A 21,604-nucleotide genomic window follows, 5' to 3' on the forward strand; every position below is an offset into this window, starting at 1 on the left:
AGGGAGCTGCTAAACGTGGAAACGTGTGGGAACTGGTGTCAGTCTCAAACAGGAGGTGCTAGCTAGCTGGCTGGCTGGCTTGCCGGCGAACAGAACGACTGATGCTGGGCCAGCCGTTTGAAACGGCGTCGACGCCGGGCTTCAAACAATGCCGGCATTTAGCGGACCGCCTGCACTCGGAGCGGATCAACTCATTTGACGAGCTACCATTTTTCGTATAAATCTCTTGATTTATGCTAACAGCTGCCAGCAGGATCATATGCCATTCAACTGGAATTAATAAAAAACAAAAATGGGAAACTCAATTTGGGTCAGTGGAACTAGATAACTTTTTTTGCAACACTTATTTCAAAAAGTGTCTTAACAGGGGGTGATAAGTATTTTAATACTTGCCAAACTAGATATGAAGCAGAGCATGTGTTATTGTTATATATATATAATATATATATATATATATACATATATATATATATATATATATATATATATATATATATATATATATATATATATATATATATATATATATATATATATATATTAAAAGCGTTCTGTTTTTTGTTTTGTTTTTTTAATAGAAAAGTAAAGAGTAGGTCACCTGTTTTAGTAAAAACTCCCTTTGTAAGCGTTCAAATAAGGTGCTGAGCTATGTTGGCGGCCCAAATTTTAGCTCACTGTTTGCGCTCTGTGCTCCCAAACTGGTAACGTGGTAGGTTCAATCCCCATGTTGGGCACCCCAGATTTAGAACATTACGTCATTATTCATTTATCAAGGAAGACTTCAAAAGGGAGTTGCGTTAAAATAGTTTTGAGTAAAGTTGATTTAAGTATCTCGTGGCAGGACAGAGTATCTTCTTTTTTTGGGAATCAAAATATTGTCAAACTAATTTTACTGTATTGAATAAAAACAAGACCTATGGTCACGTTTGTGTCATAATTAGAATACATTGGAAGCTAAACATTTTAAAGACCTGAACTTCATATAATTGGAAACTAGAAAAAACACGCGCAATGTCAGCTTGCGAGGCTCCAGCTCATTTGTGACTCAAATGTGCCATAGGAAATGGGTGGATGGGAAAAAAAAATAATAATACAAAAAAACAAAATACAACTCAATCAAACATAGACTGGAGTCTTGCGATCAATTGTGTTTGTACTTCCTTTGTAACGTAAGATTATAAGATTAGATTTACGGAACATGGAGGGTGAAATGGCCGCAACTGCTGTCACTCGCAAATGAATAACTATGGCTAGTTTTTTGATTCACGACACACTTCCAAAGATTAATTAAATAATCCCCACCCTGCACGGTGGCCATTCTCATTAATAAAGCAGCAGGGTCTAGCGTAATGACAACTATTGAGAAAACTAGCCTCAATCTATCCTGAGGCCTCCTGTCAGGGGGCAATGTCCTCCAATGTGCTCCATTCAGCCAGTGATAATTGCTCTTTCTTTATCGTCTTTTGACCTCATCTCATTTGGAGCTTTATTGTATTTGAGGAGTCCTGATTGCCTGCCCCGTGTTCATTTGTCTTGCGCCCAACACAGATGTGCTCCATCGAATGCGTCTGCATAATAGCCGTCACAACAGTCCATCATCCCTGCTTCCTTCCCTACATTTTTTATTCTTTTTAAATGCTTCATCTTGCATATCTTGACGATCCCACCCCAGCTTGGTGCTTCATCACATTATTTCAATTTGCCAGCCTGGACGTGTCCGATAACGGGTATTGTGTACCATCGGATGCCATCGATTCTGCCGAAGTTAGTTGGAGCAAATATCTAAATGTCACAACGCAACATTCATGTAACGTTTCTTGTTTATCCTCTATCCAAGGTTGATGTTGCAACTCAATGACTGATTTCACCAGCGGAGTCGCCTCTCCTGCCAGTGTGATTATTACAAATGGAGCGCTTTATCGTGGGGTATTACCGTCCGATGTCCTTCCTTTATGTCCTTCTCATTGGACTCGTCACAAAGACTGTCATGCGATTCACGACTACGAGGGGGCCGTATGTCACCCAAATTGACTTTCAACGACAGCCACGGCGGAAAAACTTTCACAAGGCGTGAGATTTACAGACAGCAGCAGGGACATGACAACACCTTACAGTGAATATTAATGTCATGCAGAAAGTGCAAAAGTAGGCATTTCTTTATTACGTACTGTTGATGTTTGGCCAGTCTCGGATGTTGTCAAAAATAGCGAATACTTTGAATATCAAAAGTCAACAACCAATTTAAAAAGTTTTCTAAATGCCTATTTATGCCACAAGATGGCAGCAAAGCACTACTTTTCAATTTGACAGTGCTACAGGCTGAATAAAAACAGTGAAGAACTGAGTTTTTATGTGAATAACTGAATATAGTTTAAAAATAAGAAATCTCTGAATAAATGAATTTGCAAATTTGAATGAAAACAATGTAAAACCACCATCTGTTGATTATGTAAATCCGTAACAGAAGCATTCAAAAAAAAAAAAAAAAAAAAGTCTAAATAAAACCTCTGTCTCAAAAAATTCTTGACTGTAGGAAGTGAACGAGAGGAGTAGTTGTTTCAGTAGTAGTTAGCATGTCTGCATCACAATCTGTCTTGGTTTAAATCTAAGCTAAGCGCAGCATCAACAGTTTCAAAGTTTAATTCCATCCTAGAATGAAAAGCCTTACATTTTAGGAAACCAGGCCAATTGAATCTCAATAAATGTTAATCACTGTTTGAAAAATGTCACAAAATGCATGGTGCTAGACTTTCAAGGTTCCTCTGTAATTTATACGTACTGCTAATTAAGAGCGTTGATGGGAAATTTTTATGATTAGTACAGTAACGACAAAATATAAATCAAATCAATAATGGTTATCAGATGAAAGCCACCATTTTTGCAACATTTAGAAAACTGCTAAACAGTAAAGGGGTAAGAAATCTACCCAAGGCACTATAAATCCGATATAGTGTTTCTTTCTGAATGTTATAATCTCCCTTTGCCAGTGTCCTACAGAACAAAAAATGCTGCCCTAAGGAATTAAAAGTGTGAATTAACTGAGGTTCAACTTTCCATAGCTGACATTACTGTTTCCTTTTTTTGACAGGAAATTAGGACTCTGCACTCTATTTGGGGCCCAAAAGTATTAGAACGTGATTAATCAACAAGCTATTCATTACAATCGACCAACTTCCTAATGGAACATTATTTACAATTCCACACTAACTTTTGTGGAGAAGGCTTTCTTATTTGAAATATCACTCGGGAAATCTTTGGAGACCATGCTGGTTGCCAAGAGTCAGATTTTAGTTTTCAACAGCCATCTAATTCAATAGGAAGGACAGAATTACAGTTTATTCTCCTGCCAATCACTGATTTTTGGTCTTTGTGAGGGCTGCTTTCTATTGTATTCTATTCAGCACGAGGCTATTATGTTATTGGCTTGTGCATACTGCCTTTATGTAGGATAGATTTAGCAGACTATCCACAGCCATACATTGTACTGCTGTACCAGCGTATCCAAATGAATGTTTGTATCACGGTCTCAGAATGAAATGCATCATTTACATTTCATGGTTGCAAACCGTTATTGCAACAACGGAAAAGCCAACAGAGGACCACGAGAGAAAGAGAGCCAAGGATGTTGTGGATACGTGGCACCCTTCCCATCGACAGGCTATTTGGGGCGCACCAATGATTAATGTTTCATAGCGGATGACTCTGTAGGTTCGTCACAGAGCGCAGCTTGCAAGAGAATTCAGCTCCGCGGGTTGAACTTTGGAAAAATTTAGGGGGCACGCGTTTGGCACGGGGCTTTTACTAATGAGGCTGATGAATTCTGGCAAACAAGAAGGCAAGACCCTCTCCGTGACCTCCTTTCAGATGATGAGGAGAGCAACCCCCTGAAGGGAAAAGGATGGGGTGAGGTCAAGGTCTGGCAAGAAGGAAAATGATAGAATTAAAACTGCATTTTGGTATGATGTGAACCGCAGGCAAAAGCAGTTATTTGTTAAAGCAACAGTCCCAAATTTGATGACAAATAAATTAGGTTTACATTTTTTCCTATGGGAATAACAGTTTTGAACAACTCAGAAGTTAACCAGCAAGGAAAAGAAGTTTGCGTTTAAGTTTACTAAAATTGCTTGTAGCTAATAAATCATTAATATTACAGTTTAGTTAGGAATTGTACCAAGTTAAAATATCACTAGAGATTATGAGCCGTCATTATGACAGTCGCCTGTAGACTCTTTAAATGGGACCTATGTTTTTGCTATGAATCGTGTATGACCAATTCATGACCCTGCCTTGAAACTTGGCATTGTGCCATCATATGAAAAGATTTGCCTTGGCCCCAAGTTATGTTAAAAATGAAATAAAAATGGTCTGGACTTTGCTAATCCTTGAAATTCAATAAAAGTATAATGTACATTTGGAATTGCGTCTAAAATGTCTGCAGAACATTTTGATTTCTCAGAGTTGATGTGCAAGGCTATTACAGCTACAAGTTGTAACCCCCTACCCCCCCCAAAGAAAAATCGAAAGCTCATATTTTCATTCGTGTTGAGGCTCCGACTAAATGGTTTGATTGAAGGTTGGAATAAGAAATGAGTGCACATTGATAAAACGAGAAATAAGCAAAGTATGTTTTGCAGGCAGATTGCTTTGCTGAATGGAATATTGATGTTGTTGGAATGAAGAGATTTATATATATTTTTTTTTTATGTTTGCTTTGCTGCACTTGTTAGCTTCTAAAATCGCCCGAGTCATGAAGGCAAAATAAGAAACTGGAAAGGCCGCATTACAACAGTGCAGCATGTGATCTGGAATGGCATCTTTTGACTCCCGAGAACGCCGCGGTTCCACCAGCTCCCTCAAGACCTACTGGGTAATAATCAGTCATTACTGCTCCCTCACCGAATTATTTATTTCATTGCGTTCACGTGGCAATTCATCATTTATTTATGTGACGGTTGTTATCTATTATGTTGTTCCTTTCACGTGACCAAGTATGGGCGATTTTACGCAACATTGAATATCCAGCATTAGAGTGTGACTACGTGTTTCCTTGGCCAATCTGCAATTGTACGGTTAGTTAATTGCAAGATATTGATACTGATAACATGGCAGCTAATGGGTGAAAATTGCAGTAAGTCAAATATGATCTAATAGTACTTTATCCATTATACAAATAATATCACTATACAGCAATTGTGTGATAGTTAATCATTTGGAAGAAAATCATTGGCAAACATCGCAATGTCTATGTAATTGAAGAAGCCAAGAGCCAAGCATTGTGTATTTAAAAAAATATTGAACATGAAACTGCAAAATACAATTCTGTCCGACGATATAAAGCTAATACAGTGTGCCCTCACTTTTCATGGGCGATACGTTCCATGATCCCTCACGATAGGTGAATTTCCGCGAAGTGGAGATTTCCTATTTTCTGGGGTGGAATTTATGTCTCTATTAAGCCATTACACATCCATGTAAAAGATGAAGAAGAAGAACGCCAAGATGAACTAGCTTTTGGTTTCCATTATAAGGATTTACTGCACCAAAAGGAGCATTAACCTACCAGGATTGTACCTTTGACTACATTGCGACACAAGATTCTCGTTAAGGTAAGACATTTTAAACTAAAAAGAAAAACTTTAATGTAGTTATTAAGAGGCTGTTACGTCGTCCTCGTCTTCTACAGGAGGCAGGGCGTGCTCTGTTCAGATTCATTTCTCAACGCAGCCTATAATCAGCAGCTCGTGCTTCAGGTGTTTACTTTCTTTGTACTACCTGACGCAATGGGCTCGAGTTCTCCGCTTTTTGGGGAGCTCTGAATGACTGAACGGCACATTTGAACAATGTTCTGAGTTTCTGAATGTTCTGAGTGATGTTCATGGTCTTAGTAGAAAAAAAGCAAGACAAGCCAAATAGTGAAATAGTGAAATAGTGAGGTAAACCTGCACAACACGCAGTGATGACTGAAGCCTCACGAATTAAACTGTGACGTAGCAAGGAAACACTTATTGTCTAATTGGCAATTTTTCAGGTGCAAGCTTAGTGGTATTCACAGTGTCTCCTTGTATTCATACAAAGTTACAGAATGAATGAATGAACAAGGTTACACAGCGGCGTAAGACTGTTTCAACTTGGCAGAAGAGGCCATATATTGACATTCCATCTTTGACACCCGTATTTGGATACTGGATCGTAAAATCAACAAAGTGATCTTCCCACTACATATGCAAATAGATGCACGTGCTGCTTTGACTCAAAATGTTCCCCGAATATGGAGAACAACAGTAAAACAGCAAAGACGGTGAGGGTGGAGGAGGTACTATTAATGCTGTTATTAAGAGGAAGGCAAAATCGGCAATCTACAAGCGGCTAATATGAAGCGCAGCTGTCTATGCGTGATTGAGACATTCCTGCAAAGTTACGTTAGAGTCATCGTGCTCCCTTAATGGGCGTTGAGACGAGAATGGTAATGGGCATCAGGGGCTGGCAGTGGCACAAGGCGCGTGTTTGTTCATAAATATCTCCGGCCGGCATTACTCCACTTGCTGTAGCACCATAATCGTCAATCACGGCCTCTCTGTCCCACTTTAGAGGAGGCTCGCTGTGAGCCGCCCGTGCCCTACAGAGGAGGTGGGAGTCTGAAAGAATGTGTGCAAAGGGATTGTGATGCGATGGCCTGGCAGCTTCGAAACATCTATTTCAAACCTCCGCACCTTGTCTTTTGGACAGTCATTGCACCAACATGGCCCTTTACAGCATGTTTAAAGCATGCTTCCCTTCCTCTGCTTCCCTGGAAACAGGTGGGAGGTTAATAACTGGAAGGACTCGGGATGGGTTTAGCGGCGCTTCCATTCGTCTCTGTCTCCCCGGCTGCTGTTATCTCTCTCTTTAGGAGGAGCTGAACAAGTCGAGCTCATAGCTGGGGGAAGAGCCGGAAGAGATGACGAGGGCCATTGTGTACTCTCGGACTTCGATTATCAGACACAAGACACGTTTTGTCTTCCACCTAGCGACTTTACTTCAAGTCGCTTAACGTTGATAAATGCCAAACACAATCTCTCTATTGCTGACTCCTTTTCAAACATCCTTGACACGCTGCATTTGCAAAAGTACAGGAATCTCGTTGATCCTGAACAAAATGCTTACATAACTGTTGCGGTGGTAAGTGTTGGATCTTATCTAAGCCCTTTTTTTTCTCTCACAGCCAGGCTTTGCTGTTTCTCATCGGGTTTTCAAACCAAGTTTACCCCCCTCAACTTGAACAATCGAGTCGTGTTAGTAATTGCCTTGTCTTTGATGAGGAGAACGGCACCCTCACTGCGGTACTAATCAACAATATCCTCCTGCTGCACAACAAAAAAGTCAGCTCCCGCATTCAAATCTTAATCACAATCTCCACACTGTGAGGAGAATGTTACGCTTAATTAAATGAACTCTTCCTTGGTAGCACACCCACTTAGAACCCACTTTCTCCCAACAACCTCTCAAAGCCCTGAAGCCGAACGTGTGTATAATTGTCAAGCTTACCTCCCGAAGTTCCTTGGCCACATCCTTCAGCTCTCTGAGAATTCCTTCCAGCTGGTCAATCACCATCTTCATGTGGCTGCGGATGCGTTCTCTCGGGCTGGGGGTCTCAGAGGTGTCCCGGGCCGGAGCTCTGCTGAGGGACATCCTTCACAAGGTGACGTGGGGCCAGTGGCCAACAGGCTGAGGGCGTGGGGGAGCCGAGTCGGGGTCCATGTCTTTGGCTACGAGGAGCCTCAGTGCTACTGATCCGAACAGGGGCCCCGGCCACGCAGGGAGACCTCAACATCTTAAAAGCACCTGGACGACCAAAACACCTTTCCTCGCCCGCACGCTCGGCACAGGGTCACTCTCTGGCAGCCATGCCGTCCATCCGAAAACGGGGAAAAAGTGAGCGCAGGAGAAGTCAAACACGATAAATCCATGGAAAATTGAAGAGGCAAAAAATAAAAAGAAAGAAAAAAAAATGTGCCGAGGCTGGAATAAAAAAAAAAAAATCTTACATAATCACACTGAGCCAACTCATCTCATGTGTCAGTGTGTACAATTCAAATGGTTCTAGAGATGCTATTTAAAACGCTGTTCTATACTTGGGAAAGAGCTTTTCCCTCTTGCACTTGAAAAACATAGTCATGCTATCATTACAAAAGTCGATACATACCCACTATCCTAGAGATAGAAAAATACAACTCCCCAGTTAATGTCTTTTATGGATTTTGCAAGGGAGCTTACTGTTGGTTACAGAAAAAAAAAAGTGGATATTCCCTTTCCTCGGCGTCAGAGGTCATGTCAAAATAAACTTCAGATCTCCATTTCTTTGCAGATGGTAGCTTAATAATGACGTCTTTCAGTTGTTGTCTGGGATAAGGTAGGTGTCCCGGTGGAGGTCTTTTCCTAGAGAATCCAATCTCTCTTCCCAAAAGAAGGATTTATTCCAGGTGGCGTAGGATCAGGATGAATTAATTCCTAACCCTACAAAAACGTGACTCGTGGTGAGAACTGGTTAAAAAAAAAAATCACGTGGATGAGACACAGTTACAGGAGACTCTGGGGCAAAGGAGCGACTTCTTCGAGAATCTGGGTGGCACTTGATGCCCACGGCAGTCCACAGGAGTGTGCCCCTCACACACACACACACACAAAAACCCAAAAGAGCAAAAAGAGAAAGTGACTCTCCTCTATCTCCCTCAGTTGTTGCTAAGGGAACCGGGTCTGCCTCCCCTTGCAGTGATTGGATAATTATTTTACTTCTTATCCGTGCGGTGTGTGGTTTCCTATGCGGACTCTTCTTTCAGAGAGGCAAGGTGCTTACCGCCATCCAACAGGATGAGATAAATCCAAGAAAAGATTCCCGCCGGAGCCCCAGAGAATGAGCAAAGGGAAGCGCTTCCCGCCAGATCCGGGGAAACGCCGCTGCCACGGGGCGCGCCGTCCAACCGCACATGACACCTGGACAGACAGGGATGGAGGGTGGGGAGTAAAGCAATCACTTATTCTCTCACTCTCTCTCAGCACCTTCAACATGCGATAGAGTGAACAGGACGGAGAGCGGAAGGGATTAACTAGAAGCTGGTGTCAGAAAGCATCACACACACACACACACACACACACACACATGGACTTACCTTTTCCGCACATCACGTTACTGTTGCTTTGCCCGGAGCAAACTGTCCATGCACATCCTTGGCATTCAGAGCCAGAGACACAACCTCTCTCTTCTTCTCTCTTCCACACTTTCTCTGCCACTCTCTCTCTCACTGTTATACACACACGCGCATACACAGTTCCCTCCCTCCCCCGACTTACTGTCTTGACAGAGAGAAGCCTCTATCAGCAGGGGTCTTTCACTCTCAAGCTCATCAGGAAGAGGAAGATGATGCTGTGTGGAGCAAACGGCAGTCTGTTGAGGGAGCCCGAAGTGGCCAGAGAAGACGCTGCCGCCTCCGATGCTGTCAGCGCCGCTGCGAGCGTCACTCCAATAACCGCGCCACTGAAAACGAGCCACCCGTCATCCCCCGCTGGCGTTCGCCTGCCGTTGCGAGGCAGCCGACAGACGGGGCAAAGCTGCGAAAAAGGGGAGCTGCGCGCAGATGACAGCTTCTCCTCGCTCGTCTATCCGCCTCGTCTCATCGCTCTGACCACCGAGCCCCCCCGACCACCATCCTCTCTCCCTCGCTCTCTCTCTTTCAGTCACTATCTCCCCCGACTTCTGTCACGCTTGCTCTTTCTACCGTCTCTCTGCCCCCTGCACCCTAGCCGTGTCCTCCCTGACTGCCGGATGAAGGCAAGCTGATGCCAGAGTTTATCATGTGGCTCAGACTCCTGCCAGCATCACTCGGCTCTTCGCTTCCATTCGGTGGAGGAGGAGTCTGATGCTTTTAAAGGTGCAGATCTTCTGCCCTCGCCCCTCTACCTTGCTCCTCTTTTGCTGGCATCTGACGCTAACCTTGCTTGCAACTTGCCATGGAAGTTTTCTTTTGGTCTCCTGAATAGATCGGGATGAAGTCACACTGCAAGGCCTGGCGGCCACAATGTCTAGAATCATCATCATCATCATCTGCAGAATCATCCTGCAAAAGGCAGATTCATGTTTGAGTACCTCATCTGGGAGGCAAAATGTCCTATTGAGCAGAAAGTTCAATTTTTGCATCCTACGATCCATTGTGCTCACTACTGTTGTGGAAGTTCTATAGCGGATGTAGAGTGTCGCTTAACTAGACTTCCTTTACTCCTCCGTAGGCTATAGACAGTCTCAAGGAAGAGGATCTCCAAAATACATTACAATACAAGCTTGGATGGTGTTTGTATATCTGGTAGAGAGACTTGATTTGGAAGCTGCACTTAAGTCAATCTGCAATAATGTGGCACAGTGTTGCATCAATTTTGGCTCGGACCTATCTGTGCTAAGTTCCCATTTCTCTCCCTGATTGGTTTTCACCGGGTAGTCTGGTTTTCATGCACACTTGGCTAATTCTGTCGGCAATACTCACTTGAATTGGGATAAAGAGTTTCTACATCAAGAGGTACAGTGGTCTCAAGGTCCAGAGTGCATTAAATCATTGTTGTACAATGAAGGTTGGTGTTTGATTACACCATTCTGGAGACCGCTAATGTCCTCTTCATTCGAAAGCTTTACTCTCGTCAACAATAGTGGTTTACTACCTGTCATAGATGAAGACTTCCAGTCCTGCCAGGCATGGCAGTTTCAAGGGTATACATTATTGATATACATTATATCATTGATGTTTGATTAGCTTGGAGAATAAAAGGTCTGTGTCTTCTTGATAAAGACCTTTCACAGTCTAGCATGGCACTGAACTTTTGCTTTGAGCATCAGTTTTCAATGGGTACAGTACTCCGGTTTTCTCCAAAATTCTGCAGACATCCATCACTGGCTCACTAACTTCATAGAGCGTGTTTTCTCTCAGGATGAGGTCTTCCTACACTGCCAGGTGCAGTGGTATCAAGACGAGGCGTGCCTCAAATCTCTGCTATTCATGGCAGGTTTGAGTTGGGTCCTCTTGATAAGGATGGATGGATGGATGGATGGTTGGAAGCTCTCGAAACTACTGTTAAAAATGCTTTCTAACTGTAATTCAGAATAAGGAGACATGGTGACACGTGGCTAGCAGTTGGGTTTATGCCATCTCCTTGCATTCATACTGTAGTTTTAGGTACATGCCATCTAAGTTCTTTCGAGTGGGCTGGCAAGACATCGTGGTTTTATGTTCTGGCTGTTTGACTGCACGGCCACACCGGAGGATACTTCTTTTAACGATATATCCCACAGGGAATCCTTGACTTACATTAGCATTCCGCTCCTATGAAACTTGTAACCTGACGTTTAACATAAGTCTGAACAGACTCTAGCGGACATTACTATTCTATGCTAACACAGTACTGATAGTCAATGAAAAAAAAAATAAAAAATTCCTTAACTTTGAGACTGTGGCTGGCTTCCACACTTGTATGGCAGAGAAGAGGTTGACAAGTGCTGCTGGTGACCAGTCCAAGGGTGTACCCCACCTCTCGCTCAAGGTCAACCAGCATTGACTCCAAGATCATAGAAAGGGGATTAGCAGTTTGCAAATGGATGGATGGAACATCCAATAATAACTTCTAGCGAAATACACGCTACTTTCCAGCAGTTTGTTTGTTAGATAACCAAGCAGAACAGCCAGAGGCTCTGTGCATTCCTTAGCATAATTGTAAAGTGGGATTCAGGTTATGTGGATTTTCCATGCAGATTAGTTTGGTCTGGTGTCCTAGAATTGCAGATGCTGTGCTGATGCTGAAAGGCTAATTGGAGGGGATTGAACATTTTGCAGTCAATCAAATCCCTATGTATGTTTCCTTTGACTAATAAATAACCAAAACACCCTAAAAAAAAAAAAAAAAGAATGTTTGTTAAATACATACAGAGTGTGATCTATGAATTTTATTTGTTTTAGATCATTCTACACAGACGAGTGTAACATTGGAGGCAGGCTGCTCATGTGACTCGTCGAGAAACAGGTGTCCTTGAGCATTTTTTTTCCTCCACCTTCACAGCACCAAACGAGAAGGCTCAGTTCTTTGGCACTTTTTATATGACAACCGTTTTCTTTTTGCTCGACATTGCAAAACCTTTTTTTCTTGCTTTTTCTTTTCCAAGTCGTGTTTAGCAGAGCAGCCCGTATTAGAGGGCGTTTACGACTAAACGACATCCCCGTGGAAAAAGACCCAGGTGCACAGCGCAGATAGCTTCATGCCAGTGATGCCTTCATGGGGAAGGGAAATTGATTATTTCCCCCACATAAAATCTTTTTCTTTTATGTTAAGGTCATACCGTCTGGTGTGTTTTCTTTATTACATGGAATCTGGACTGGGTCCAGAATAATATGGCTTGCACTTAATATTTCCTTGGAATGATTGCGCCATGCCTTTTTTTTATGGAATGTAATTTTTCTAGTTTGGCATGGGTCTCATAAACAAGCATAAAAGTGTCGAAAAAGACATTAGTGGACAAACATTGGGAACTGCTTTACTGGGCACTGATATAAAGCGGGTTACCCACATATGGATTTTTAACATCTGAGTCGATTTTTCAAATGTGAGACTCTGCACATGACAAGGAATAACAAAGCATGTGAGCTCACTGTTCTTACTTATAATGTGTAGTGTACTCCAGATTACTAGTGATGGGGGATGGGGCAATGCAAAAGCTGGAACTTATGGATGTGGTTCAAGTTTGGAGTCGCATCTGTTGACCTGGTGTGCTCTGCAACACTCAGGCAATGGCTGTTTCTCAACTAGCATTCTTACGTCCTGGTTGATCTTCATCAGTCACAGCCCAAGTACTATTTCAATTAAAAGTATGGAGAAAGCAAGAATGCACAGACTACCCCGATGTTGTTCTTGTCAACTAGCTTAAACCAAGGATGCATCGGTTGTACACTGAATAACAGCTTCTACTTGTCTGCAGTGTTGCCAATTTAGCGATGTTTTTTTTATTTATTTATTTTTTTAATTTTTTTACAAAACAGTCATGACGACTAATGCTAGCAATGCTAGCAATGCTAGCAATGTTCTTATTTCCTGCATGGTGTATTACAATTCATCACGCTATCATAACTCAATAATATTATGCTTCCCACTTAATAATCTGTTGCTGGTCTGTTGTTGTAGTTTGTCTTGTGTTGAAGTTTGGTCTTTAAATCGTCTTATCGTTTTGCATTGTTGCTAATTTTCTATTTGGAGTTGTTCATTTGGGAGTTCTGATTAGGAACGTCTGCAATGAGTTGGCAGTTGATGGAAACCGTAATTTTTGTCGATATGGGCATATTAAGTCAAATCAAAGCAGTGGTTTCATGACTATACCTACAAATAACACATAATACCTCCACTTTTAAATAGAGAATTGGATAAATAATGAACTGAAGCTCTTTATTTATATGATTGTTCTTTCACTTCACTAAAGTCACCGGGTTGGCAGCCACTGTTACAAAATGTCCAGAGGATTTATTTTGTATTATAATGGAGACAGAGCGCGAGTGCCAGCAATCAATACAGATGTTCTTCTTCCAACATGCAGCCTTTGACTACATGGGCAGACAGACTTTAAGTCCACACTTTCTATCAACATTGAAAAATAATACGTGTGAGTGGGCCATTTCTTTGATGTATTGTGATTTTGTTGTTGTTGTTTTTCTAGGTAGGACTGTATTACAGGGGAAGCGTTAGGTTGAAAATAATCTGCGGCAGACATTCAACTGATGTCAAAACAATTCTCCCATAGGCAAAAAATGGAAATAGAAATGTTCCCGTGTCAAACTGTCCCCCATCAAGAAAACAATTTTGAAAAGTACTGGCAAAGTTACCCTTTTCACATTATTTGCATATTCTCTTTTTCTTCAAAGATTTGTATTGAATTCTAAATCATGTAACCTTAAAGACCAACTTGGAAGTCATTTCATAAAATGCAAATACAAATGATGTAATTATTCACTGTCCATAAAATAAAGCATGAAAAAATAATTTTTAATTGGTGTATTTGACAAATTAATCGTTTTTCTGACATTAGATCCTGGCGACCGACAAACCCGGAAGTGATCACACCGGGGACAACAATACGGAAAGTATACAAAGCCAGTCAAAAATGCCATTGGTATTACTCAAAAACATGGTTGCTACCTTACTTCCAAGTGGGTCTTTAAAGGTTCCACTGATATGTATTCATGTATTCACATGATATGGCACTTAAACCGCTGTACAGATTTATATGCGTAGAACCTACAAACTACAGATCCTTACTAACCCTGCCAGCAAGATGAATTCTCGTGGTATTTGTGAGTTCACAAACTCCGAAGAATACATCTTATACCGCTCCGCTGATACGTTTGCAGCCAATCTTTTTTAGGTCGGACCAATCAGGCGTTGTTTGTTTTGCGGGACAAAACCAATGAGCGCCGATGGCATGGGGGAAACAAACAAACCCAACGGACGAATGGACACTGCAATTAATTCTGTTCTCGCAGAAGTACTCACCGATTCCTTGTTAAATTTGAACAGCGAGAGGCGCTTCATGCATTTTTTTATCTGGTAAAGATGTTCGCGCTGACGGAAGACGACATTTTCATCCGTTGCCGTGACTGGTCAAAACAAATGTGCGAAGATGCCGCCTCGTCCAATCAGCTCGAAGTATTGTACAGCAAGTCCCTACTTTCCCGAACGGATCTGCCGAGTAAAGTCCCAGATTGATAACGTGATGAACCTCCTTGAGTGAGTCACAATTATGAATCTGGCTTTTGAGGTTAGATCCTTACATCATACATGCATCTTTGTACAATGATTCTGAAACAAAACCAAAAAAAGGCAATGCTATGTATCTCAGTCAGGGATCAGATTGCGGTTGATTTAAGACTCACACACCAGAATAGTGGAAATTAGTACTGGCTGCTGTCAATGTGCCCTAAGGCAAAGCATTGTAACGCCCCCAAAAGCTGAGGATGCGCCTTTTGTGTGCAGCCCCCTCGTGATGGCACATCTCCCGTCGTTTTTTTGCACCCAAAGGCCTCCCCATTGTGCAACTGTGAGCATTTCTGGTCACATGTTCGATATCGCAGCGATTACGGCTCCATGCATGCACAGAATTGGTTTACTGACACGGTGGCGTGTGCACTTTTTCCACACTTCATTGCCAAGTCCCAGTTGGCATTCATTTGGTTCAAGTTGTACAATTGAGTTATTTGACAAAAATTATGTAGGCCTATAAAAAAAATAAACATTTTGAGAGCAGCACTGTGGATAAGAAAAAGCATGCTTGCAAACAAACAACTTACTTAATATTAGGGATGGGCAAATAGGGGTTCGGGCCAATACCTGGGCTTATTTCACGGTGTCAGTACTAGCGACATTTTACGATCAGGAACTAGAAATGAGAAATTAGAAGAATAGAAAATTGACATTAATTTCAAGTACTTTTAAGGAAAATACTATATTGGGATATATAAATGTTTTTTTTAGGGCCGCACGGATATTGAGTGGTTAGCACGTCCGCCTCCCAGTTCTGAGGACTCGGGTTCGAGTGCGGGCTCTGGCCTTCCTGGGTGGAGTTTGCATGTTCTCCCCGTGCCTGCGTGGGTCTTCTCCGGGTACTCCGGGCTCCTCCCACATTCCAAAGAAATGCATGGCAGGTTAATTGGGCGCTCCGAATTGTCCCTAGGTGTGCTTGCGAGTGTGGATGGTTGTCCGTCTCTGTGTGCCCTGCGATTGGCTGGCAACCAGTCCAGGGTGTGCCCCGCCTACTGCCCAGAGCCAGCTGAGATAGGCTCCAGCACCCCCCACGTCCCTTGTGAGGAATAAGCGGTCAAGAAAATGGGTGGATGGAAGTATGTATTTAAAATGATCTATATATTAAAGAGTGACACAAAACTGGCTCTGCTGACAAGTTGTTTTTCAGTAACATACATAAATTCATTTTACCAAGTAGATGATAAGGTAACCTATGCTAAACTATGCTAAGGTTTTATGGTAGAGCCATTTTATTATACAATATTTCCTATGGAAAAATTGTCTTAAAACCATAACAACTTGAAAGTCAACCAGCATCACAGAACACATTATGTTCCACTTTGGAGAGATGCCATCAGTGGTTCCAATGAATCATTTAAGTCCAATAAGAATATCAGATGCTTTGTAATTTTCTATGTGCTCTGTGATTGGCTGGCGACCAGGACATGGTAATCCGTGTATCAATCAACGAGGACAAAGGCTATAGAAAACGGATGGAGGGATGTTCCTTGGTATTCAAGCAGAGTTCAGAAATGTTTATTGTTACAAGCCAACTGTTTGAGGAACCCCCAAGATAACATGATAAATGATCAAAGAAGGATTCATTTCCATTTTGAATGCATCTGCAGTTCATGACTAAATGTGTCTAATTTCCACCGAGAGTACGCTCACAATGACATTTTTTATTCTCATTGTCATGGTAATCCACATTTTTTACAAATGTTGGCTCACTGAGAGTAGTGATTTACGAGGCTAAAGCGCAGCTGGCATCTGCATGTTGCATGGCCAGATGTACTGTAGTGTCTCATGTGGACAAACCGGAAAGGACGGACAGATCGTTAACGGCACCTCTTGCCTGTACGCTGACCTTTTAATATTTCAACCTGGGATCCCGCATGTTTGCATTTTTTTTTGGGGCGGCGCTCGAGACCAGGCTGCCTCCAACCGTAACACCCCCGTGATGGATCAGTTCTCTTCTACAATGAAACGAGGCTTAAGTGTTTGATTGATTTCTCATTTACTTTTCCAACCCAATGGTGGCGAATGATGTGCATGTTCATGGCCTGGGAGGGTCGGCGGTCTCATCATGAAGAGTGGGCGTTTCTGTCGTATTTTTCCAGCTGAAATCACTCGATTATGAATAAATGTGGGCCTCTGAAATTTATTACAGCTTTCTAACGCCATGTATGTAAAGCTTCAATAACAGCGTAGCGTCAGAGTGCATCCAGACCACTGATCTGAATATATGACTGGAAAGCCGATGGGCCAAGACATTTGAAGCTGCGAGGCCGCCATATTGCTCCTCCCAAGAAACGTTTCTCGACATACGATCCTTTACATTTACAGTATCGAAATTGGATAACACAGTACTTAGTAGAAACAGCATGATTTATGATGTTTTAAATTTGTTAAACATAAACAAGAGGACTTCAGACTTTTTACAACTTACCTTAAATGCATGTATGAATTATATGCTCAATGATGTTTGTTTACAGGAGCAAACTTGCATATATATATATATTTTTTTTAATTAAAGAATGATAACTATAGAACACTACTACTACTACTACGACTATACTACTGCTATAGAACAAATAATTCAACAAAAGATGCCTCTTCCAAATCTAATATTGGGGTCGAAGGAACTGCACGAAAAAAAAAAAAAAAAAAAGGGGGTAGGTCTTCAAAGCAGCACATACCGTCCACTTATTCATTTATTTATTTTTTCCTTGTTAAACAATAGTGAGCACCCCAGTGTTTTTGTGACTCAGTTTGTCCTAAACTACAGTAATGAATAAAACCACTTCATTTTCTTTATACAGTATTTTTTACATTATTTTTATGTTTTTGGGATGCTGGAACTGATTGATGGTATTTCAATTCTTTTCAATGGCTAACACTGATTGTACAGTATAGATAAGTAAATTGACTTACAAGCTCTGCGATTGGCTGGCTACCAGTTCCGAAGTCAGCTGGGATAGGCTCCGGCACCCCTGCGACCCTAGTGAGGAAAAGCGGTTGAGTAAATGGATGGATGGATGGATGGCCTTACAAGCTTGGTCACACAAACAAATCAAAAGTCAAGGTACAACCGTAAAATAATGAAGGATTTTTCTCACTGCATGATATGGCATGCAAGCCATTGGATGGACACTCTCTTCTCAGGCCTTTTAAAAGATTTTAAAGAGTTATACGAAAGTTAAAAAATACTGAAGGAAAAGCCAAGAGGTTGAGGGCCCCTTCAAAAGTGCCTAACAAATCAGACCGTCTCCACTGGGAGCATGTCACTGCATATAACAAAAGGGCACTAATGGGGGCTCTTCCCGAATTCTAATTGCGGCGAGAGGCCATTGCGAGTCTTCTTGAGGCCATTTTCGTATTGACCTGCCGAGATAACTTGGAAGCATGGACAACACAATGTATTTTTGATGAGGTGAGCACAAACCGACCATTAGGCAAGCCCATCGCTCATTGGCAGTGATGGGAAAAAAACAAAAAAAAGCAATGACTGCGCTGACATTTCACCTCAGCTCCTTCAAGCACCTTGGGTCACTTTTAATATCATCCGTCTTGGATGAAGAACAAACCCTAAATGTCTAAAGAAGTGATAATGTAGAGTATTTTTTGGTTTAACTTTGGCGGTGATTTTTGTTTTAATGAAGTGCAGTTAAACTGCAGTTTTCATGTGACCGAATTTTCAAATGAAAATTTGGAAGTTTTTAAATTTGAAGACTCCCTCTCTGGGCGGCACGGTGATTGAGTGGTTAGCACATCTGCTTCCCAGTACTGAGGACGCAAGATCGAGTCTAGGCTCCGGCCTTCCTGGGTGGAGTTTGCATGTTCGCCCCGTGCCTGTGTGGGTCCTTTCCGGGTACTCCGGTCTCCTCCCACATTCCAAAGACATGCATGGCAGGTTAATTGGGCGCTCCGAATTGTCCCTAGGTGTGCTTGCGAGTGTGGATGGTTGTTCGTCTCTGTGCGCCCTGCAATTGGCTGGAAACCAGTTCAGGGTGTATCTTGCCTACTGCCCGGAGCCAGCTGGGATAGGCTCCAGCACCCCCACAACCCTTGTGAGGAGCAAGCGGTTAAGAAATTGGATGGATGGATTCCCTCCCTTTCTGCCTTTCGGGCAACATGTGCATAACGTCATGCCAAAAGTCAGACCTTCAAAATAAAAGCATTCAGGATAATCAATCAACAATTACACACAATTGAGAGGATTCTTAACACTCAATTAATGGACTGTTATTTGAGGATGACTTGAGTGATTTCAAAGAGTTGGCAGTTAGAAGCCATTGAGAATTTGTATGCAACTTTAGAGGAGTTTTTAAATAATTGTTCAAACTCAAGGGTGTCCGACAGTAATTGTGACTCCAAAAAGAGTAAATGGGAAATTAAACCAGGGTTCTTTAAGACACGATTAATCAACAATTCCACGTGACTGCAGTATGATTTGATTTGATTTGATGCTAAGCATTACTGTGGTTCAAACTCAAAATGTTTATGTGACTTTGGAGACATATTATTTCCAAAAATATTGGTTGAGTTCCAATTTGTTTAAACTCGGGGTGATTCGTTTTACAGATTCAGCTGTAATTGTGACGATTACAGTGCTTCCAAGAAGGGACAGATGGGAAATTAGTTGTCCAACTATATGACTACATACCACTTATCACATCCATTTGCACTCCTTTTTCATTTGTATGACCACATGGTGCAGTGGTAGCCTGTGCTTTTAAAGTGTATTCTAGGATAAATATCCAGCTACTATATCATTTCATATCAAAACGGGTTGGAAATGTAGGGTAATGAAATGGCCACAGGCCTCAATGACTAACATCCTGCTCAACACTGAAGGCTTTCGGCTCCCTATCTCATACGCTCGTGTGATATATCACCAACCAGTCCCGCGCTGAATTGCTCCATCTGTACTTTTTTATATGGAAGTTGTGGTGGCGGCTCATTAGAAGCGTGTCATGGCCATTGTGAAAACACTGACGGCACACAACGAGAGAGTCGCTATGAAGCTCCTGTGTCCATCACAACGGATGAGTTTTAATGTGTTTTACTGCACATCAACATAGTACATGTGAACTTTTGGAGGGTCAGACATTGGTTAGCAAATAAATACAATTTTCTCTCCAAAGTCAAAGACCCTAAAGTCTTTGAGAAATATAAGCCTTATTTGTCATATGGATTAAACACTCCACAATTACAAAAATCGGCATAATCGTTAACAAAAACAAAAGATTTTTAATACTAATTTTGAGTTGCTTAAATGTATGTATTTGCAACAACAATGCACACAAGCACACCTTGGGATAATTCGGAGCACCCAATTAACCTGCCATGCATTTCTTTGGAATGTGGGAGGAGACCGGAGTACCCGGAGAAGACCCACGCAGGCACGGGGAGAACATGCAAACTCCACCCAGGAAGGACGGAGCCTGGACTCGAACCCGAGTCCTCAGTACTGGGAGGCGGACGTGCTAACCACTCACCCACCCATAGCGACAAATGACACATGAAATAACATATGAAAACAAATGTGTAGTGGGTCTGGACAATTCAGACCAATGCACTGCCTAATGCGCCATCTTTCGCTAGCTTTCACGACAACATTTGGATTATGGCTTTGTCGAACACATTCTGTTGCAATCACAGTTTGTCTTTTAATTCTTGGAAATTGTTTCTGTTAGCAGCTTACTGCCAAAACAGTATGGCTTCGTAGGCTTTGAGCATGACGTGACATAAAGGGTTGAGTTGTTTGGAGGTTGCGCTGTAATAACAGAGCGAATTGGAATGGCTGCATCAACATACAATATTCCCATTAATCCACTGGCTGGTGCTGTTATTTTTCATTTATTTATTTTTTCTAAGGACTGAAAATCCATGTTTGTGTTCTGTTTAATTCAAACTCTTGGTGGCAGATTTATTTTTGTTGAATTTATCGAGTCATTAGCCTTGATTATACTTCTGCAATGAGCCGCAGAGAAATGTGGAAAGCTGACGATGGCGTCATGTTGAAATATAGGCTGTGATATTGTACAGTACGTGATGTCAAAGCTTTGACCTAAAACATGAAGAAGGGATGGAATCACGGAGAAATTCAAAGATGAAAGAGATAGGAAATATATTCAATAGAAGGCCATTCATGTGCATAAATTATTCAACACTTGACTATAAAATTAAAATTGGGTGAGCTTTGTTGTTATCCTGCAATAAACTCAATTTCACCTCTGTGATACGGTGATTGGTCGCTTTCAGTATTCAGTTTTGACAGGTCAGAGAATCAGCGATAAATACCCGCATATACAGCAAACCATTTGGGGTCGGTAAATCCCGCAACAGAAAGGATGCGGTAATCTGAAAACATCCAAAGCAATTACATTTAAACGGAACTCCCACGGAAACTGTAATTTGCAGGCGCATCCATCATCTTCACTCCGCTGAGCAAAACGCATCGCAACTAGTAACCGTTACCAGCTCACAATTTACATTAGCGGTGACACGTTGCATACCTTTTAAAGTGGAACCACCTCTGAAACATCTTTTACACCACAAAATGGCTGCACCACAACTGTAATACAGTCATGACCTTATTTTATATTTGCGCAAAGGAATTGCTGTTATCCTACAATTAATGTAAAAGAAAGTGGAGTTTAAAACAAAATGAAAAGAACGGTAATGGAAGAATTAAGTAAAAAAAAAAAATGCAAAGAACTGCAAATGCGTCTCATAGCTCCCTGGAGAGCGTTCACAAGTCACAATCTACTGGAATGCTAATTGCTTTTCCATGTAACATACAAAC

The 21,604-nt window shown here is 41.8% G+C and overlaps 1 protein-coding gene across 5 annotated transcripts in view; it reads right to left on the reverse strand.

Moving 5' to 3' along the window:
- The window catches only part of insyn1 (inhibitory synaptic factor 1), a 148,450-nt gene that overhangs the window by 72,700 nt on the left and 54,146 nt on the right, over window positions 1-21,604 (reverse strand). For 2 of the 5 annotated variants that reach the window (XR_013283268.1, XM_077519780.1), the window contains exons 2-4: window positions 17,728-17,794; window positions 9,328-10,091; window positions 7,525-8,970 (exon numbers count right to left, since the gene is read on the reverse strand). Coding sequence is in view for 1 of the 5 variants with exons in the window: in XM_077519780.1 (XP_077375906.1) it covers window positions 7,525-7,668 (144 nt within the window). In the remaining 4 variants the exon portion in view is untranslated. The other 3 variants (XR_013283269.1, XR_013283270.1, XR_013283271.1) reach the window with 3 other exon arrangements.

The sequence above is a fragment of the Festucalex cinctus genome, chromosome 4 (genome assembly GCF_051991245.1).
Source record: "Festucalex cinctus isolate MCC-2025b chromosome 4, RoL_Fcin_1.0, whole genome shotgun sequence".
Taxonomy (NCBI): Eukaryota; Metazoa; Chordata; class Actinopteri; order Syngnathiformes; family Syngnathidae; genus Festucalex; species Festucalex cinctus.